This window comes from Prinia subflava, chromosome 1 (genome assembly GCF_021018805.1).
Source record: "Prinia subflava isolate CZ2003 ecotype Zambia chromosome 1, Cam_Psub_1.2, whole genome shotgun sequence".
In the NCBI taxonomy this organism is placed as follows: Eukaryota; Metazoa; Chordata; class Aves; order Passeriformes; family Cisticolidae; genus Prinia; species Prinia subflava.
The window spans coordinates 139,682,102-139,696,002 of record NC_086247.1 but is presented as its reverse complement, the minus strand read 5'-3'; the positions used below and the strand labels follow the sequence as shown (position 1 = coordinate 139,696,002).

The window sequence follows — 13,901 nt, the reverse complement described above, 5'->3', positions numbered from 1 at the left end:
AGCAGAAGGAAAACTCAGGAATTTTCTAATACCTCTCCTCATACACCACTCCATCCCCTTTTTGAAGGTTTTGTCTGGTTCTTCGGAGGCTGAGGAAGAAAATGATCCTGATGGTCCTTTTGCCTTCCGTAGGAAAGCAGGCTGTCAGTACTATGCTGTAAGTAGAATTTCCTTGTGCATTGTAAGACAGGGTTTTATTGTGTGAAAACATCCTGTGTTTAATTGTTTAAAATTACTTTAAGCCTCATTTAGACCAACCTGGTAACTGGCCATGGAGTAGCCCTAAGGAGGGAAGATTAGGAGATGTGCGTTACAGATACTGCTTGACCACCCTCACTGTACCCCAGAGGTGTATTGGGTTTGCACGACGACGCGTTGGCCGTGGTGGAAGGTGAGTGCTGTGTAATTGTTGCTGTTTTTAAAAACAAAATTAAATCAGTAAGATGCAAAGAAGAACAAAGTCTAAAAAAAACCACCAAAAAATAAAAACATCACAGGGAGATCAGCTGGCTGTCTCCTTGTTTTGCAGTAGTGGAAGCTGTTTTAGTAATGTTTTCTTAAATAGTTCTAGGGGGGAGTTTATTGCTTTTATTTTTTGACATGGAAATACATGTATATCTTCAGTTGATTGGTTTGTTTTTAAATTATTTGCATAGTAGCAAATAATAGTAGCATTTCAAGACAGCAAAAACTGTATTTTGCAAAAAAAGCTTTTTAGAGTTTAGACAGTATTTGGTGATTTTGAGAGAGATGCATAGATATGATAACTTAAATTTCAGCCATTGTGAAAAATATAATTATTTAGTTCAGGCATTTTGCTTTTAAGAATCTTTACTGAAAACAATTTATAAATGGTTGAATATATAAGTATGTGATGTCTTTAAGAAAATAATACATTTATATTAAATTTTAAATATATTAAATATATATATATATAAAATATATTTATATTAAATGTTTAAAAGTAAGGATGTGATTTGCCTTTCAAATTTATACCTAGCAGCTCTTCACATATTAGTAAGCCAGTTTGGCCAATCAGCAAAGTTGGAATGAGATCTGATGGCTCTTACTGGGGTGTTTACAAGGGGATTTGGAAGTTGGCATCCCTACTGCTTTGGGATGGTTGTAGGTATAGTCAGTATATATGGGCTTTAGAAGTGAAGTGACTTTAGGAGAACCTATGAATCACTTTTTGCTTAAACAGTATTATTCTCTAGGTCTTTGTTTTGTTTTAATTCTGTGTTGTTGAAGTGCCTTTAATGTATATGTGATGTTGTACCTCAGCTCTTCTTCAGACAGCTAAATGTGCTACTTACTGTGAAATAATAGATGGTCATGCATCATGTCAGGGGTGTGTGTATGTGTGTGTTGGCTTGTTCTAGAACACCTTGTAGCTTTCTTTATCCCTTTGTCAACCACAAGCTCACATGTCAAACCGATGACTTTCTTGGTATTTTCCTGCCGCTGTTTAATGGTGCGTTGTCTCCTGGTTTCAGGGTGCTACTAGACAGAGCGCATTCGGACTACGATAATGCATTTCATCATCTGGATTTGGAAAGATTTTCCTCATCGCAACACTCTTCAATCAGTCAATTTGCCAATACCTCAGAAACAAATACCTCGGACAAATCTTTCTCGAAAGACCTCAGTCAGATACTAGTCAATATCAAATCATGTAGATGGCGGCATTTTAGGCCTCGGACACCATCCCTACATGACAGTGACAATGATGAACTCTCCTGTAGGAAATTATACAGGGGTTTAAATCGAACAGGCACAGCACAACCCGGGACCCAGACATGCAGTACCTCTATACAAAGTAAAAGTAGCAGTGGTTCAGCACATATTGGTATGTTTATTTTAACAAACTTGCTTCTAGAAGTTTTAAACTTATGCCAGAAAATCCAGAGTATCATTAGCTCATCCATACTTGACATTGTGGTCTATTTTGATGGTAACTGCCCATCTTCATGTGTATCTTTTTTTGCTACATTGAATTTATTTTCATTTATTGCTAACAGTAGTGTACTTCATCTGAGATTTATACTAATGCTACAATGGTATGTAATTACAATTTTAGAAATATAAAAGTTGAAAAAACACAATTGTGTAGGATTTAAGTTGACTGAATATTTGGATTTTTTGAAATTAAAAATACATTAATTAAAATGTTGATATAAATATTATGTACCAAAATTTTTTGAGTACAAGGTGTGACAGTGATGGGGAAATGTTTAGGTAAAATGTTTGCATTTAAAATCCCAGCATGCTATGAATTCTTACTTGAACTTAAATGCCATTTCCCAGCCAAGAAGTACCCAGCCCACCCACACTTATGCATCTGCTTATACTTAGCAAAACTCTTGGACTAATCACCTCTGCATCTTGTCAGCAAATGGCAAATTACATCTTACAGAACCTAATTACAGATCTGAGGATCTGACTCTGAAAAAATGTGATGCGGTAGTGGTTTTTAATTGGAACACTATTGGATAGCATCACTCTTGCTTCTTCTTGCTGGAAGGCTGGTATTTACATGGTTAGAATGGAACTTACTCATCAAAATTCACGAGTTATTTACTGTAAATGGCATCTTTTTACAGAAGGTTAAAGTGATGTCATTTTTTATAAAAAAGCCCAAACCTTTAAAAGTTCACCCTGGTTTCGTAAGAAGTTTCTAGAATCGTATTTTCCTTGCCATTTTGAATTATGGCCTTGGAAGTCAATCATAAAACCTGGATAATGTAGGACTGCGGAGAGCAGAGATGCCTATACCTAATAAACTAAGTTGTTTTGGTGATTTGATTTATAGACTTATGCTGGTATCAGATAACTTCAATCTTCTGTTTGCCACTATATGTGCTTTCCCTTCTATATCATGTTTTGAGGATTTTTCCTGAAAATTCTTTCTCCTTGCGTTTGTAGAGTTAGTGAGCAGCTTTGTTTGCTGCTTTATTTGATGCTTCCTCTCCATGCTGTCCTACAGTAGGTCCTTGCCCCCACGCCCCTTGCTTTTCTCATGATTCTTCTTGCTAGAAACATACTAGGACTAAAACTGTGGTTCTTCTGGTTTGTGATTATAGTGTGGCTTTTGGGTTTGAATCAGTAAACCTAGTCCAGAACTGAACGAGGGTGTTCTCTGCCAGGTGGCCAGGCTGAACTGTGATGAATAGTAGCCAGGTGACAAGTATGAAAACAAAACTAATGTGTGTTGAATAGACTGTAGATACACTGCAAAGCATTAATGGGCAGTGCTTTACATTTGAAAATCATGTAGACTTGAAAAATTGGCTGATGGACTTTAAAGCTCATGGCTGTGTGTGTGTCTGTATAAATAAACACACACACATCCTTTTAGAGTGCTTTTCCCCTGAAATAGATGGTAAGGATATTTATCTACATCATTTAGGAATTAAATGGAATTATTTGTGTTGGTGAGTCCCACAGAAGGTTTTAATTGTGTGGTTGCATATTGAAGCCTGTGGGAAAGTAATACATACCAGTGTAAGTACCTGGTATATTATATTCATTTGTGCTTGGAATTCTGTGGAAATGATTTAGTATCTGTAAAATATACTTAAGTATTCCAGGCTTTTCAAAATACAAATGTGGAGTTTAGTTTCATAATTTTGCTGGGATTTAATACAGAAATTAAATGTTCAATTAAAAAATATTGCTTTCTGAATTCATAGATATACTTTAAATTGCTTACCAGAGTCTTTGGATAGTCACTTGTTATTACCATAACCAGGTAGATTGTATCCATATAATTATTTATGATCTTAATTCTAATTCTTGTGGCACTGCAGTGTATATGAGTCTGTGTGTATGTGGTGACTGCTGATCAGCTGTTCAGGTGTAGGTGTTTGTAAGGAGCAGAGTCTGCTCCATCTTGTTACCAGTGTAGTTTTAGTGTTTTGGTTTGGGTTTTTTTCCATTTTTTAAAAGGATTCTGTGAGATTTGTTGTCTGTACAGATCACAGGGGAGTTCACGTGTCTCCTGTATGAGTCTGACTTCTTTAAAGGTGCCTGTCAGTGAGGGCTGCCGCTGCTGAGTTCTGTTGTTGTTCTTTCTGTAGCAAATACTGTAAAGAACCTGAGGTATCTAACAGCCATACTGATGTTTTTGTAGTAGCTACTATTGCCACTTAACAACCTTGTAAGGTTTACCTGTTCCTTTTTCTTAGCAGTTTTTAATGCTGGGAGTTTGTTGTGGGTGACGATGTTTTAAGTTGGTTTCTCTTTGCCTTTGAGGTTTTTGAAGTGGGAATTGGTTTTTTGTCAGGAAACATGTTATTAATACATCTGTGGTTTTTAAGTCGTATTATCCTTTCACTGCTACTGTGAGTTGTGGTCAAACTGTATTGCTTATTTTTAAGATGTTCATCCTGGCGTTCTGCAGTGGCCAGCAGAGGTGGTCATGTTGCCATGTTTATTGTGTGCCATCACATGAGGGGTTTTTGTTTCCCTGCTAAGAAAATCTTTGTCTTGTGTGATGCAGACATGCTGCTGACATGGAACAACTGCTGTGGAAAATACTTTTCTCAGGTCCATTATACATGGCCAGCAGGGCCATGAAGTTGAGATAGTATCTCAGGTCTTCTGTTGATGAGAGGATATGTTACAAAAGCTGTGCTGTAACATAGCATTCTCTGGCTACAGGGTGCATTGATTTTCATCCTGAAGATCAGAGAGAGGTTTCCCCAGAGCTGAGCATCTTATAAACATTTTGAAGTGCCTTTGATCCTGAGGAATGCAATTTATTCTGATTCTGGCTTTCAGAGTGCTCAGTATTAAAGATCTGTGGAAGTTGTTGCATTGAGATTTGTAAACCGAGAAGGGGGTGTCTTAAAATGCCTTACAAGTTACTTGAACACTTGTGGTGTGCTGAAGGCTAGACTTTGGCAGCAGGAGCAAGTGGCCAAGTAGCATCACTTGTGTAGAGGGTGGTTCCTTCTGATCTTACTGAAGACTTTTGAAAAAATATCCTTTGCCTTCTGGCAAGAAGAGCTGATTAAAAGGTCTTAACACATGTTATTCAGAACACCACTAAAAAGGAAGCAAGAACATTAAAGCATTATTTTTGTGGAGAATTAACTTGTTCAGCAGCAGAATTACTTCAGTAAAGGAGCCTGTATTGCTGGCAATGTCAGGTTTCTCAGTCATAATCTTCAGAGATGGAGTGTACAGTAGGCATGAGTATTGAGCTGAAGTGTTTGTGTTCCCATTGATTTGGTTCTTCCAGTCTTTGACTTGCATCACTTTAGAGACTGTGCTCTCTGCTGGAGATTTTCTATTAAATATGTTGCATTCACATTTTTGAATGCTTGGATCTCATAAACAAAAGTTAGAGACACTTAAAGCTGCACAAATGTATCATTCCATTTCAGCCTTGTGTTTAGGAAGCAGAGCAGAGATACCTATCGCTAGTGCAATATTGAAGCACTGGTTCCCTCTGCTAAGAGCAGGCAACAGTCTTGCATTCTGTTCTTTCTGCCTGCATCACTCAGAAGCTGGATCACTCTGAAAGCAGTGTCTAAAAGCTGGCAGGGCTAAAGAGGCTGGCAGCTCACTGGAGCCTGCTCAACTGAGTAGAGAAATCAGTCTTTGAGAAGAAGCCTTACTGAAAATTGCTGGATTTTGTGTTTGGGATTGTAAACATTACTATATATGAAAAGCTGTGGGTATCCAGAATAGAGTCAAATACCTTGCATTTTCTTGTAAACTAGACATTTAGGTGATGTGATGCAAATTGTGCATTACTATTCAGTAACTTCTACTGTGGGAATTCATTTTCCCCAGTAATAACATTTTCCCCAGTAAACTTTTTTTTTTGGACCTCTTAATCTACTTTTAAAAAGCAGTTTTGTATGCTTGGGGGTCTGGCCAGGGTAGTGAGCTATGCTTCCATTTTTCAAATATGTCGTGTTGGTTGATGGATCTGTACTTCTTCAGGCTCGAGAAGATTTGAGGTGACCTAGTTGGGACCCTCCAGTATCTGAAGGGAGCCTGCAAGAAAGATGGAGAGGGACTTTTTACAAGAGCATGTAGTGACAGGACAAAGGGGAATTGATTAAAAGTGAAAGAGAGTAGGTTTAGATTAGAAGAAATTCTTAGGAGGAAATTCTTTACTGTGAGGATAGTGAGGCAATGGGTTGCCCAGAGAAGTTGTGGAAGCTCCATCCCTGGAAGTGTTCAAGGCCAGGTTGGATGGGGCTTTGAACATGCTCCAGGGGAAGGTGTCCTTCCCCATGGCAGAGGATTTGGAGCTAATGGTCTTTCAGGTCCCTTACAAGCCAAGCAGCTCTGTGATTCTGTACTGTTTTCTCATGTTGTCATGGAGGTGTTACAGCTGACACCAGATTTTAGGCAACCTTTTCCCAGAAAGAAACAGGAGGAAACACCTCAATCCTTGTGGCAATTCCTTGTAGCAATGTTAGAAGGACTTGTCCCTGGCTTTCATGCCATTACTGGCTGTGTTTAGATGTTTTTATTTAACCTTTGTATCTGTAATGTTCTCAACACTGCTCTGTGTTACTGTTTTCCCTTTTTTGAAATGGTTCTTTCACATTACAGGATAAACTTGATGATGAAAAATACTGACATTTGTAATGGCCACTTCCAATTAGGATTGGAATTTAATAGCCTTGGCCCATCAATGGCTGAGCTGTTGAGATACTAGTTGAAAAACAATGGCCTTGAGAGTAACAGATGTTTATATATAGCCCATGTTAAACTTAGTTGAAGGAGGAAATGTTGACAGGAAAAGCTTCTTTAGTCTGGGAAATGTGACTGTGGATGGGGAAAAAGTCAGTACTTTTTGAAACACCTGAGCACTTCCAGAGAATTCAAGACTTTGTAGTCTTAGTAGATTTTCTCATTCAGTTGGAGTAAAACTTCACTCCAAAGTGGAGGATCTCTGGCCTTGTGGAACTGTTACACTTTGCATCCCAGGCAAGAATGGTCACATTTGTAACTGCACAGTAAACTCTGTCTGCCCTAACTGGCGTGTGACATTTTGGTGGAAACTAATTTTAAGAATACTGGGCAGACAAATAGAAGTGTATAAGAAGTTTTCTAGCTTTCATTCAGTGGCTAGTAAAAAAAATCCTTATTAATTATATTCTGTCTGCCTTTTGCTACCAAGTAGGGAGTGCATATATAGACCTTGTATCTAGTTTATAATCTCTACAGTTCTGATGTTAGGAGTTTCACACTTAAATTCTGTTGGACTGAAATAAAAAGCTGTTGTAGTATTAATCAAGGGCATAATGATTCATGTTCTCATAGTGTGTCATAATGCCATGTTTAAGTAAAACCAATCTTGAACTTCTTTTCAGAAAGTGAAACATCTTTGGGCCTGGTGCATCAAATACTAAATCACACTGATGGCTCTAAGTCTCTCCAATCTCCTGAATTCACTGGTGAGAACTTGCTATACAGTAGAAAATATTTAACCAGGCAGAGTAAGCCAGATAACATCTCTCATAAGACAGAGATTTAAAAATGTGATGTTCTGGGTTACTTAGCATTGTGATTAATGTTTGCTTTGCATGCACTTTGGCCTTAGTAACCACTAACTGTTGTCTTATACAGCAGGGATGTGATGCTCTCATGTATTCCCCTTAAGAAGACATTGTAACATGATACATCATCATTCCACACACTTTAGCAGTTCTGTAGTTTATTGAATTTCTGAAGAAGTTTGGAAGCTTTAGTTAAGTGAACTTTCTTCTATTAACTGATCAAAACTGCCTTTTTAATGGTTATCAACTCCACTGAAAGGATCATGGAATCTAGTATTCTATAAATGGATTAGAGAAGTTCTCTGAATGTAATGTAGGCTTAATGTTTCAGTTTTCCTACTGAAATATCATTTAAAAAATACTTTTTATGAAACAGCTTTTAAGCTACTGTAATTTAAGTATCTAATTCTTAAGATGTTTACCAGGACTGAAACACGTGTCAGAAGGTTTAATTGTGCTGTTTGAATCTCTCCATATTAAAATTCTTGAAAACTTTTATTAAAGGAAGAAAAAAAGCTTATCTAGCTAAGTAATTGTGTTTACTCCACAAAACTTGCTCAGTTTGCCTGGCAAATGTAGTGAGCATTTTCCATTCTGGAAATGGAAAGGAATTCCAGTAGAGGAGCCAGGAGCTTACACATGGATTTTCTGCTTTCTGGGGTATGCTCCCTGGGGTTTTGTAGGAAACTGGTTATTGTGGTCAACTTCAAAAAAGTCCCTTTTACTCTGCTTGAGGGAAGCAGAGTAAAACTGAGTCACCTCACAGTAAAACCTGCAGCAGTAGTCAGGAGGTAAGCTGTGGCTGTTTATCATACACAGAGCCATCTGTTCACACAGATTGCACAGCCTGCCCCCCCACAGACACTCACCCATCACTGGGTTTGGCCACTTCTGGGAAGGACTTGAGTTTTCAGAGAAGCTAAATGTAAGCTACAGCTTTGTAAGGCTAGTACATGTTAGATGTTGTGGTACAAGCAGTGACCACTTAATATTGCAGTATAAAACTCTACTGCAAACTGGATCTTTGAAAACTCCATTGACGGTATCACTGTTACTCTGTGCTCCAAAAAGCAATACCTGCTGAGTCACCATCCCAGAGAATTTGGTTGATATATAAACAGAATCATGCAATTGAAAATTAGATTCTGTGGCTTAGTTCAAGCAAAAAATACATGATTACCCACAGAGTACAAATACTCATATAAGTGATGGTAGGAAAACACATTCATAGTGCAGTGTGCAATAGCTCAGTTTTCAATAAAACAAGATTTGTAGCTGTCACCAAGGAGATACTGAGCAGTCATTTATCCTGTCAGTCAGTGTCTGTGATGTACAATACAGGGTTTTGTACCTTGTACTCATAGCTGAAAACTGAAGTTTTTTCTTCTACTTTCCATTCCTTTTTGCAGTCTGTAAGCCAGAAAACATTTCCTTGCTGCCAAAGTATAGCACCAATACGGTTGCAGAATATTTGTGTGTGTGTGTTATCCCAAGCTGTTAAATGAACAGGATAACAGCATAACATCATGTACTGACTTCAAATCTGAGGGTTGTCTCAACTGAAATGTTACCACTTGATACAATGTGCTGCAAACAAACAAGAAGCATTTGTATAGCCAAGTGTCTTGGTAATAGAGCTGCCCATCTTCTGATAATCATCTTGAGATGTGAATAACTTCAGGCGGAGTTGTGCTTAAAGGTTCCTCATGTTTAAGGCTGGAAAAGGAGTTGGGCTAGGTTAACTGAAGAGTCAAGGGACTTGCATAAATTACTGAAGGTGTCTTGGAAAGCATGTAGGAGTTTTGTGGTAAGATACAGCTGTTAGCTGTGAAAGACTGTTGAGATATTCTGAAATGGTAATACTCTTATTTATTGTGTATTAGTAGTGGTGGTTGCGATTTTTCCCTTTACCCGTCACTGTCTAGTGATTCTGTGTAGTGAATGAAACCGGGTGTTTCATCACTGTTTAATTTGGGAAATCCTGATGGAACCGTGACCACTGAGATCTGAGCATGCTGTTTGAGAAGTCTGTAAACACTGCATCTTTCTTTGGGGCTGCTGGAGCAAGGGCCTGTCTTAAAATCTTTTATGTTATCTTTAACCATTGAATGTTACGTTTTGTCCCTTTTTTAAACTTCAAGCTGTTGTTTGGCTTTCTGTTGCCTTACTAATGTTACTTAAAGCCTTGGAGGTCTCCAGTAATGTCAGGAGTATGTAACTTTGTGAAGTGTTGTGTAGCAATACTCTCCTGAGTTACCAGGAATGTGGTTACTGATTTAAGTGTTCAGAAAGGGTCTGGCCTTGCTGCTTTCATGCCCATTTTTTTCCAGGCAGATAAAGAGCAGTGTATGACAAAAAGAGAATGACATTCATTTTTCCTATTTCTTCTGCGAGTACCATTTTTCTTTTGACATACATGAAAGGTTCTCAGCTGTGTCCTTTCTCTTTTTTATAACAAAAGTGAGAAGAGAGAATAAAATTTTTGGAAGAAGGTTTTTAGGCACACTCACTTTTTTTTAGATTAACTCCTGTTAGCAAGGTGCTGGGTTTGGCATCCGTCCAGTTGCATCAATGCTACATTGCAGGCAAGCAGAAAGTATTCTCTGCAAGCCACATAACAGATTGATAGCAGCTACATTTTTATGCAGTAACACATTCTGTTTGAATTGTTTCTTTAAAAAAAAGACACCTCAACTTAGACCTGTTCTTTGAGAAGCTCAGGATTATACCTGCAGATGTAGAGGCACAGTCAGTACACCTGTGACTTCACTGTGCTGAGCATATATATGATTTCCCAAATTCCAGTCATGGTTGGGTCCCACAAGAAATGAATATGTAAGGTTAAATAGGTGAAAGTACTGTCATGTAAAGTACATACAAATAGGTTTTTACATGCATAGGAAGGGCAGTTTTCAGAAGCAATTTATATCTCACAATCAAATGCTCATTTTTTCAACTGAAATGTAATGTAAACTGTAGTCTGAGAGCAGGAGGGGAAGAAACCCAGTGGTAGTGTTAACAAAACAAATAATGGCTTTTAACAGAAGAGGAATAAAATAATGCCATCCTAGCTTGCAGGTCTTCAGAAGAAATTTTGATTTGGATAGTTCACAGTAGTAGTAATGTTCTCATTAAAACCTTCAGTGTAGTGTTTCTTTAGCATGGAGGGGGAAGACCTGGATTATGTATTAGTGATCTATAACCTGTTCTGGTATGTTAGCATCTCTGTTTATGGAATGGAAAAGGACTATCAATCAGATTATTTTAGGAGGCTGTAGCTTGCAGCAGCCCTTTCTGAACAGTATTGCCTGTCTAAACTGCAACTAAATTGCAGATGATTCAGAATTTCACAGTAAACTCCTGATACTGTTGTAAATAGAATTTTGAAATCTGTTAGACTTTTAATAAGGGAAACAGCAAAAACGTTGCTGAGTGTTTAACCTAAATTGAAAAAAAAAAAGGAAATTAGTCGTTCCTGAGTGTGTTTTCCAGGTACTGTTTTTAAGTGGAGGAGGAGCAGTTGAAATATAGATGAGGTGGTAGTGGGGTTCTTCTGTCCCTTGTTTCCTTTGACAGTGTACAACTTCCCAGAGTGGTGAGAGGCATACTGGGCTCTAGGGGCCCCAGGCTGCTTAAAAAGAAATGAATTGATGTACAATTTCAAAAATTCACAAGCTTTTCTAAATGTCATTTCTGGAAAGAAGAGAGAGCACTTCCAGCCATTATTTAGCATAGTTTTCCCTAAACAAACACAGCATCTCTCCATAAGCTTCATTTTCTGCTGTTGAAAAAGAAAGCAGTATTTTGGAGGTGGTTAAACCAACACAGGTGACTGCATCTACCTCCACTCTGTTTTATAGCTGGAATCTTAAATATACTTAGGATGTGAAAACTGAAATGAACTACTAATTTCACCTAAATAGGCACAAGTAAGGTGATTATGATGGTGGAAGTTTACATCATAGTCCAAGATGATTGTACAACATATCCTTTTTTACCCTTTTCTTCTTTGTCATTCTGTATGTTGTCTTTATTTACATCACTTAAGCAATCTGTTCCTAAGCAATATATTTACAGTGCTATACTATAGAATAAAATACCTTGTTCATAGAATTTACTGAGTTGGAAGGGAGCCATCAGTATCACTGAGTCCAGCTCCTGTCCCTGCACAGGACACCTCGATAAATCATACCATAAGTAAATAAAGGAAACCTTCAATGTCATTGGCACTATGTTGGCTAAATGGATGTTGATTCTAAATTTTGGGGTTTGAAAAAACAATAAATTATATATCTCTCAGTACCAGAACAGTATATCCATTTCCCTCCCTTTGTTACTGCTGCTCAGCTTTCTACCTGTTAATCTTTGTTTGCTAAAGCTTTCTTGCTCTAACTTATGTTGGATGGCAGCTTAAAAAAATGCAAAGGAAAGCAGTTGTAAATTTTATTTTTTGTATAAACAGTCATCTCCTTGAGTATTTGGTCAATGAATTTTAGTTGGTTTGGTTTGAGGTTTTTTTTTTAGTAAGGACATTTATGAGAGAGGACTTTTAAGCTATTGCCATAGGAATAATTTTAAAATATTGCAGTGATACTTAACTGTAGGAGTATTTGGAAGTAAATTTTGTTGCTTATGGCAATATAAATAGGTGCTACATCCTAACTTGCTCCAAGGTGTTACTTGTGAAAAAAGGTAATGTGAATGTAACAGCTGAGTAAAATTTTATAGCTTCAAGTGTTCAAATAGAGAAAAGGGCTGGTAATAATTTCAGTGCAATTTCTAGTACATAGTAGAAGTAGTTTGAACAATGTTTGAACACCAAAGAAGGACAAATACACCAAGAAAATGCATGCTCAGCAGTGTTTGCTCTGATGTTTCCAAATACTGCAGCCATTTCTGTTGACTTGTTATTCAGGCTTATACATGAGGTATAATTGGTCTTTAGAATCCTCTTGTATCCAGAAGCAAGACATCATTATGGTTTTGATGCAAATGTGTTTTCTTCAGGCAAGCAAGCCTGAAGGAGTAATTTAACAAAAGAGTCTTAAAAATTTCAATTTGTGAACAGAATTTAAGTGTGGTAGTGATTTGTTGCCAAGCTGTAATGAGCTTCCCCAAAAGCGTGACTTCCAGTGCATTCCTAAAGTATGAGTACTGTTTACAGCATGGATCTGGGAACACTTGTACAATCTGAATATAAAATTGAAGGAAAATCTGAAAGATGTATCCTCTGCAGGGGCATTCACACTCTAACCTTGATTCAGTTTGTAAATTGAAAACTGAGACTTCATTTTGGTTTGGAGAAGTAAACTAAAACAACACTTGCACTGAACTTAATCAATGAAATAGTGATTGTGCTGCACTGTTGGGCATCCCCTTGTCAGTCTGTGTGAATAATGCTTTGTCAGTTTTTATACCTGTGGGTTAAATGGATAAAATTCTGCCTGACTTGTGATGCACGGGCTACTGAGTCACCTTTCAAAGATTCTAGAGAGAAGGCAATAGTTCTGTGAAATTCAGTATTGATGGAGTTACTTGTACTTGTGTAGTTACAAACAGAACAGGTACTGTACAGCAATAGCCTGTACAGTTGTAAGCATGCCCAACTGAATGTTTCCAATTGAAATATAAATCTTAGTTTGTTAGTTAGGCCCTTGTTGCCATCAGAATGCTGTCAGTGAGGGGTGCATTGCAGTTGCCAAGTGTGGCATATAAACCTATTTCACTAATAACACAGGTACTGTAGTTTCACAAGGTGGAAACAGTGATGACATTTCTACCTAATCATTTTTTAAAATCTGTTTTAAAGAGTTTTTGGTAGGGTTGATTGCATTTTGGTTCCTTTCTCCCCCTCCCTTTTTAGTATCTTGAGTTCAATTCAGTTAAAGTCTATATACTAAACAATCAAAAAGAGAAGGTGTCGTTTGGAGAAAAAATTCTAGGAGGATGTCAGCCTTTTTGACATAGAGGTGCATTAAAGCTCTTAGCAACTTGCTGTGGTAATTTTGGGGGGGATTTTAGGTTTATAAAGTAGATGTGTTTATATACACAACTCCTACATATTTTGATATAGTATTTTCTCGTTTTATATTTTGTTCAGCATTTACAGCCGAACAATACCAGCAACATCAACAGCAACTGGCACTAATGCAGAAACAGCAGCTTGCACAAATTCATCAACAGCAAGCAAATAGTAATTCCTCTGCCAACACATCACAGGTGAGGGATTTGTCTGTGCTATGATTTATCCCTCATTGTTTCCCACCAGGGTTCATCTCTAATTGTCAACTGTTGCCATAGAACCTTGAAACTAACCAACAGGAAAGTGGCTTTCGCCTGAATCTACATCATAGCCATTCTGTAAAGTGTTTAGAA

At 37.6% G+C, this 13,901-nt stretch overlaps 1 protein-coding gene across 7 annotated transcripts in view; it reads left to right on the top strand.

The window, feature by feature from the left end:
- The window catches only part of EPC1 (enhancer of polycomb homolog 1), a 69,297-nt gene that overhangs the window by 47,694 nt on the left and 7,702 nt on the right, over positions 1-13,901 (top strand). For 3 of the 7 annotated variants that reach the window (XM_063414914.1, XM_063414925.1, XM_063414875.1), the window contains 6 exons: positions 68-157; positions 243-391; positions 1,497-1,849; positions 7,341-7,424; positions 13,627-13,745; positions 13,827-13,901. The exon at positions 13,827-13,901 is cut by the window's right edge and continues 12 nt beyond it. In XM_063414914.1, coding sequence (XP_063270984.1) covers positions 68-157; positions 243-391; positions 1,497-1,849; positions 7,341-7,424; positions 13,627-13,745; positions 13,827-13,901 — 870 coding nt within the window. Of the gene's footprint in view, positions 1-67; positions 158-242; positions 392-1,496; positions 1,850-7,340; positions 7,425-13,626; positions 13,746-13,794 lie in introns of all 7 variants that reach the window. The other 4 variants (XM_063414895.1, XM_063414885.1, XR_010082578.1 and 1 more) reach the window with 4 other exon arrangements.